Raw genomic sequence first — 6,851 nt, forward strand, 5'->3', positions numbered from 1 at the left:
CCCCACCCCCCTCGCCCCGTATCGAAAATACAGCCTGGGGCTGGGGTGGTGGGCGGCCGGCCCGGTGAAGAGGAGAGCTTTCTGGTAAGAATGGAGGGAAGGGCGTTAGAGTTACTGAGCCCCTCTGCAGGGGTGGTCCTCTGCAGCATTTCACCTATTCCTCAGCCCCGGAGTGGGTCTCCATCCGGATGCCCTGAGGGTATCGTGCTGAAGGTCACACGCAGGGTTAGTTCCTTCTTCCTGCAACAAGTTCACAGTTTATGTCTCTTGAACCACACAAGTGCATTCTTCTCCCAGCTTTCAGACCCAGTGTTTCCGTCCTACATCGTTAGCTTGCTGGACTTTTTCACATCAGAAGAGGAGGAGTAGGGGAGAGACCTCTAGGGGAGCGTCCTGGCGGATTGGGGTCACATCGCACGTTCAGCGTGTGACGAAGGGAGGAGGGGGCCCCCCTCTGTGCCAGGCACTGGGGATGGGAGTGAACAGAGGACCACAGTCTTCTAATTAGGAACCATTACTCTCGTGGACTGTCATTATTAATGAATATTCATTGCTGTTGTTGTTGTTGTTTAGTCACTAAATTGTGTCTGACTCTTTTGTGACCCCATGGACTGTAGCCCGCCATACTCCTCTGTCCGTGAGATTTTCCAGGCAAGAATACTGGAGTTGCCTTTTCCTTCTCCAGGGGATCGTCCTCACCCAGGGATCAAACCCACGTCCCTTGCATTGGCAGGTGGATTCTTTACCACTGAGTCTCTAGGGAAGCCCGATGACTATTAGCACTACAAAAAAAAAAAAAATACCGTAGTCTTGGCTCAAGGGGACAGTGCTGTAGTGGGCAGAGCAGGGAAACACAGGCCCACATCACCCTCCGGGTCTGGGGACCTCCGCCCACGTCTGGCTGTCTTCATCCTCCACCTCTTGGAGCTCATCCCAGGTTGACCCGAGTGTGGAGCAGAGGAAGGAATTCCCAGGGAGATCAGCCACTTTTGAAGGCGAGTGAGTCCTTTATGACCACAAGTTCCAGAAGGTGCATAGACAGAAGAAAGAGGGCAGGAAGTCCCTCCCCCTACCGTCCTGTGTCCAGCCAGACACAGCACAAAGACTGGAGACTGCCCAGGGACAAGAAGGAGAGGCCTTGTCACCATTGTGACACCAGGGAGTCCAGTGGTGCGGAAGGTGGCCACCTCCACTTGCCTGCCCGTGAAGCTCCTACACTGAACTTCTCAGCCACCCCCACCAGTCCCTCATCTCTCCCTTTCTCTGAAGCCAAAGGAGGTTCTTTCCAGGAATCACTTCCCTCATTATCATTGCACAAGCCAAGTCTTGTTTTTATGTTTGGTGAAGGTTCTGATATGACTGCCCCAGGATGTCGGAGGCGGTTGCATATTTGGCATTCAGATCAGCATGTCTCTAATTCCACATGGTCTTGTGTTTGAGATGCTTGTGGGGCTGAGGTTCCCACGGGTGGCATCTCCTCCCCCAAAGTCCCAGAGGGCAGCGAGGCGGCTCCTGCCTCCCCTGGAAGCCCCCTTTGCAGACAGCCTTACTCAGGCGCTGCTTGGCGCAGCCCAGCCTGTGAGACTTGTCTCACCAGGGTGGGGAGAGACCTTCTGAGACCACCCCCCAGCTCTGACCTCACCATTCATCTTCATGCTCCACCAGCTTGTGAGAAAGAGCCTGCTCTGGGTCCTTGAATGAGCTGTCTTCCCATCACCCAGCCAGCCTTTAAATGTCTCCTCTGTCTGCCTCCAGATAGAAAACAATGCCTCTGTTCTCGCTCCTGGCTTGGCTTTGGGAAGCACCAAGAAGGAAAGCAAAGCTGTTAACAATATGATCTGGGCTAAAGAGGCTATTTTGTCTTCCTAGGCTTACCTCGTGCTCTTAAGACCCCTTGTGTCCCCTAGGAGCTGGCCGTCTCGTGGCAGTTGTCTCTTAACAGAGGGAGGGATAAGCAGCCTGTAGTTACCAGAGTCTGCAGTCCTTGGGGGCGAGCGCTGGGAGGTGGAGGGGCGGGGGCGCAGGCGCAGGCGCAGCCCTGCTGTGTAGTTCAGCGATGTGCTGGCGGCCAGGGTGATGCTCACTGGGTGTGCACCCTTTTCCACGAGGCTCACTCTTGTCCATGAAAAATAAACCCTTAGGGCAACCTGCTGTCATCCGTGCTTCTGTGCCCATCCTCTGTTCTCCAAGCCATTGCTCCTACCCTGCCTGGGTGTAGAAAAGTTGCCAAACCACAGGAAAGAGTGAAAAATACTGCTCCCTGCAAGTCTGATGGAGAATGAGCTGTACTGGGGCTGAGAAGTAGGCAGTTGGGACGGTGGTACCGTCTCCAACAAACACCACCTGCGGATGCAAAGTGGCCTCGTAGTTAACCTTAACCTCACCCCCGTCCCAGCTGCTCCAGGGCCTGAGGCCACCCAGGCACATGCTTCTAGGCTGCCACAGAGGTCTTGGCCCTAAATCTCGGGGGACAGCAGCCTGGACCCACCTGTCTGGTTCCTTAAAGCCCTGGAGTTGGGGGAGGAAGGACAGATGCATATCTGGTCCTAATAGTCATCTGGAGTGACCGTACTAATGTCTAAGCCTCATCTCAGACATGTAGATCAGTGTTTACAGGAAGGGGGCTGGGAATCTCTATGTTTTGAAGGGACATTCCAGATTTGAGAAATGTTGGTTGTGAGATTAAGAGCCCTCACTTTAAGTTGGTGGTTCTCATCCTTGGCTGCATGCTGAGAGATTATGATTTAATTAGTCTGCAGTTCAGCCTGAGCATCATGGTTTTTTCCAGAGCCCTCCAGGTGTTTCTAAGTGTGTAGCCAAGGTTGAGAAGCACTACTGTATTTTCGTTTGTTTGTTTTGGCTGTGGGATCTCAGATCAGGGACTGAATCCTGCCCACCCTGCTGCGATCCATTTTGAGTCATCTTTTTGTATGGCTCGAGGTAGAACCTGGGGTCATGCTTTTGCCTGTGAATGTACAGCATCCCCAGCATCATCTTTTTAAAAGATCATCCTCTCCGCATTGTGTTCTTAGCACCTTCATTGAAAATCAATTGACCATAGATATAAAGGTTTATTTCTGAGCTCTCAATTCCATTCCATTGATCTAAGTGTCTGTCCTTATGGCAGCATATCACTCTGTCTTGACTATTCAGGTTTTTTTTTTTTTTTTTTAATGTGGACCATTCTTAAAGTCTTTATTGAATGTGTTACACTATTGCTTGTCTTATGTTTTGGGGTTTTGGCCTGTGGGATCTTAGCTCCCCGACCAGGTATCAAACCCACACCCCCTGCACTGGAAGGCAAAGTCTTAACCCCTGGTCCACCGAGGAAGTCCCTATTCATGGTTTTAACAAATGTTTTCTGACAGAGTAAGTGAAATCATTGCTAGGTCCAGTGTGCTGCAGGGAATTTAATTCAACATAATCACCATCGATATTTCTTCCTTGCCTCTGGATAATCATATGAGCTCAGCAAAACTGTATCATTTGTGAGTTAGAGCTCTGGAGTCGGGTTGACCAGCAGCAACACTTGTTGGCTCTGTGGTCCTAGGCAAGGCATTCTGGGTACCTGTGAATATCAGATTCCTCCAAAGTGGACTGGTGATCTCACTGTCCACTTTAGAGGGCAACTGTAAGAACCAAGCAAGATAACGCTTAGCCTGTAGTCATCACTCCATAGATTATTCTCTTCAAATGCAGCTCAGCATCTGGACAAATCGCTTAGGAGCCTTCCCCCTACAACCAGAGAGGAAACACGGAGCCGCCCGCAGTGGTGGGGCTCCTGGAGACCGGGGTAGCCAGCTGGAGGCCCTCAGCACACACCCTTCCCCGTCCCTGCAGCAGCCGCTACCATGGAGATTGTGTACGTATATGTGAAGAAACGCAGTGAGTTTGGGAAGCAATGCAACTTCTCCGACCGCCAGGCAGAGCTGAACATCGACATCCCGCCCAACCCCGAGCTGGCCGAGCAGTTTGTGGAGCGGAACCCGGTGGACACGGGCATCCAGTGCTCCACCAGCATGTCGGAACATGAGGTGGGTCCCTGAGCCAAGGGTCAGGCCAGTGGAGGTGTGGTCTGGCAGGGTTGTGGGTCAGGGCTGGTAAGTGGGACTGCGTGACTCCATTCCCATGGGAAGCCAGTGGGCCAGTGCGGATGCGGGATGTGTGAGGGCAGAATCACCCCCAGTCCCAGCTTGGTGCCCAGAGTCAGGACAAGCCCCAGTACCAAGCACTCCCCGGGCCAGGCGAATGCAAATCAAGATCTCCTCTCTCTGGCCTCCCCTCTAAGACTCTTGCTAGAGTTGTTTTAGGCATTTGGTGCAGCTTTTGAACTGTGGTGCTGGAGAAGACTCCTGAAAGTCCCTTGGACAGCAAGGAGATCAAACCAGTCAATCTTAAGGGAGATCAACCCTGAATATTCACTGGAAGGACTGATGCTGAAGCTGAAGCTCCAGTATTTTGGTCATCTGATATGAACAGACGACTCACTGGAAAAGTCCCTGACGCTGGGAAAGACTGAGGGCAGGAGAACAGGGCGTCAGAGGATGACATGGCTGGACAGCATCATGGATGCAGTGAATGTGAACTTGGGAAAACTCCAGGAGATGGTGAGGGACAGTGAGGCCTGGCGTGCTGCAGTCCATGGGGTCGCAGAGAGTCAGACACGACTGAGCGACTGAACAACAACAACAGCTGGGAGAGGCATCTGAGGGGGCTAGGGATTCATACCTACAGGACCCACCCAGCTCGTGAAAAAGAAATGGTCCCATAGAACGTTCTGGTCACAGGTGCCTCTAAGATAAGAGAACTGAGTGTCGTGTTGCTGTTCAAAACCCAAGATTTCTCCTGGTCTGTCCGAAGTAGGTGATCAGCTCCTGATTATGTCAACAACTGCCCGGAGAAGATTAGACTGAGGGGATGACCCTGTTGTCATATTCCTAAATCAGCGGCATGAAAATCACACTGATTTGGCCAAAACACATGATGAGTGTTTCCAATAACTTCCAGTTCAAACACATTGACTGTCCTGCTTTCCCAGGGTGAGCTGCTGTCACTGGGGCCAGAGCAGTCTTGTTCACAGGAACTTCCTAAACAAGACAACAGCCATAAATTCCATGCCACGCTGGGGTCTCCAAGGCCAGTGACTCCACCCTGTTGAGACATCTAGGTTTCGTGAGAAATGGCTTATAAAGGAAAAGGAAGTGAGAGTGAGAGCTCAGTGAGTGTGGATCTCCATTTGGGGTATTGAGAAATTTCCAGAACTGGATAGTGCTCAGGATTGCACAACATCGTGAATGTTCTTAATGCCACTAACTTGAGCATTTTTTTAATGGTCAGAATGGTAGATTTTCCCTGGTGGCTCAGACGGTAACGTGTCTGCCTACACTGCAGGAGACCCGGGTTCGACCCTTGGGTGGGGAAGAACTTCTTGGAGAAGGAAATGGCAACCCACTCCAGTACTCTTGCCTGGAAAATCCCATGGACAGAGGAGCCTGGTAGGCTACAGTCCATGGGGTCGCAAAGAGTCAGACATGCCTGAGCGACTTCACCTCACCTCACTTCATGGTAGATTTTATTTTTAAAAATCTTTGTGTATTAATTTGACTGCACCGGCTCTTAGTTGTGGCACGCAGGATCTAGTTCGCTGACCAGGGGTTGAACCCAGGCCCCCTGCCTGCGTTGGGACTGCGGAGTCTTAGCCACTGGGCCACCAGGCAAGTCCCAAAACGGTAGATGTGATGTTATGTGTATTGTGTGAAAGTGTTAGTTGCTCAGTCGTGTCTGACTCTGTGACCCCAGGAACTGTAGCCCTCCAGGCTCCTCCATCCATGGGATTCTCAAGGCAAGAACACTGGAGTGGGGTAGCCATTCCCTTCTCCAGGGGATCTTCCTGATCCAGGGATCGAACCTGGGTCTCCTGCATCTCCTGCATTGGCAGGCAGATTCTTTACCGTCTGAGCCACCAGGGAAGCACATGTGTGTTTTATCACAGTTGAAAAGATGCAGGGTGAGGGGACTGCAAAGGAGGCAGGAGGTAAGTTTAAAGGGCAAAACTACATCTATGCCTCGCTACAACGGAGAATGAGCAAAGCAAATCCAATCTCTCAAGTGTTCTATGCTTTGATTCCCGTCTCACTGTAAATGGTAGATTAGTCATTTTGTTCTTTGGGGTCTCACAGAGCAGATGGGTGGGTGGGCTTCTCTGGGTTTTTAGTGTTGAGGTTAGGTCAGAACTGGATTTCTCCCGGCCACTGGCATCAACTGCAAAGTGGCTGTTACTAACTCCACAGGCTGGCACGTTCATGGCCGCCTGTGACCACCTGAGGACCAGAAAGTTCCTTGCTGGTACCTGAAGACGTTGTGGCTCTGGTCAAGGGTACCTCACGAGGCCCTCCCTGAACACGCAGAGCCCAGGGACCCGGGAGCCCCGGGACTCTGGTTTGCAGAAACACGCTTCCACCAGGGCCAGGCTCTTCTCACCTGTGACTCTCTGTTTAGGCCAACACAGAGCGCTTTGAGATGGAGACCCGGGGGGTTAACCACATCGAGGGCGGCTGGCCCAAGGATGTGAACCCCCTGGAGCTGGAGCAGACGATCCGCTTCCGGAAGAAGGTGGAGAAGGATGAGAACTACATCAATGCCATCATGCAGCTGGGCTCGGTAAGGCTTCCTTCGGTTCGGTCAGGGTCTCAGCCACAACTGCTTCCCCAACTGCATGTCAGGCTCAGCAGCTAGCTCCTTGAGGCAGGGCACCAGGTACCATGTGGAACCTTCGGTCTGGGAGCAGGTAGACAGGTCCACACAGCAGACCTAAGGGTAAGGCAAGGAAGTCCAAGGACTGAACAGGTTTT

General features: G+C 52.1%; 1 protein-coding gene across 3 annotated transcripts in view; it reads left to right on the forward strand.

Moving 5' to 3' along the window:
• Nucleotides 1–6,851, forward strand: part of DNAI2 (dynein, axonemal, intermediate chain 2) — a 30,688-nt gene that overhangs the window by 494 nt on the left and 23,343 nt on the right. For 2 of the 3 annotated variants that reach the window (XM_010856101.1, XM_010856100.1), the window contains exons 2-3: nt 3,841–4,034; nt 6,499–6,660. In XM_010856101.1, the coding sequence (XP_010854403.1) occupies nt 3,852–4,034; nt 6,499–6,660 (345 nt within the window). In that variant the 5' untranslated portion in view covers nt 3,841–3,851. Of the gene's footprint in view, nt 1–3,699; nt 4,035–6,498; nt 6,661–6,851 lie in introns of all 3 variants that reach the window. The other variant, XM_010856099.1, reaches the window with a different exon arrangement.

This window comes from Bison bison, unplaced genomic scaffold, assembly GCF_000754665.1.
Source record: "Bison bison bison isolate TAMUID 2011002044 unplaced genomic scaffold, Bison_UMD1.0 scf7180017864371, whole genome shotgun sequence".
Lineage (NCBI taxonomy): Eukaryota > Metazoa > Chordata > Mammalia > Artiodactyla > Bovidae > Bison > Bison bison.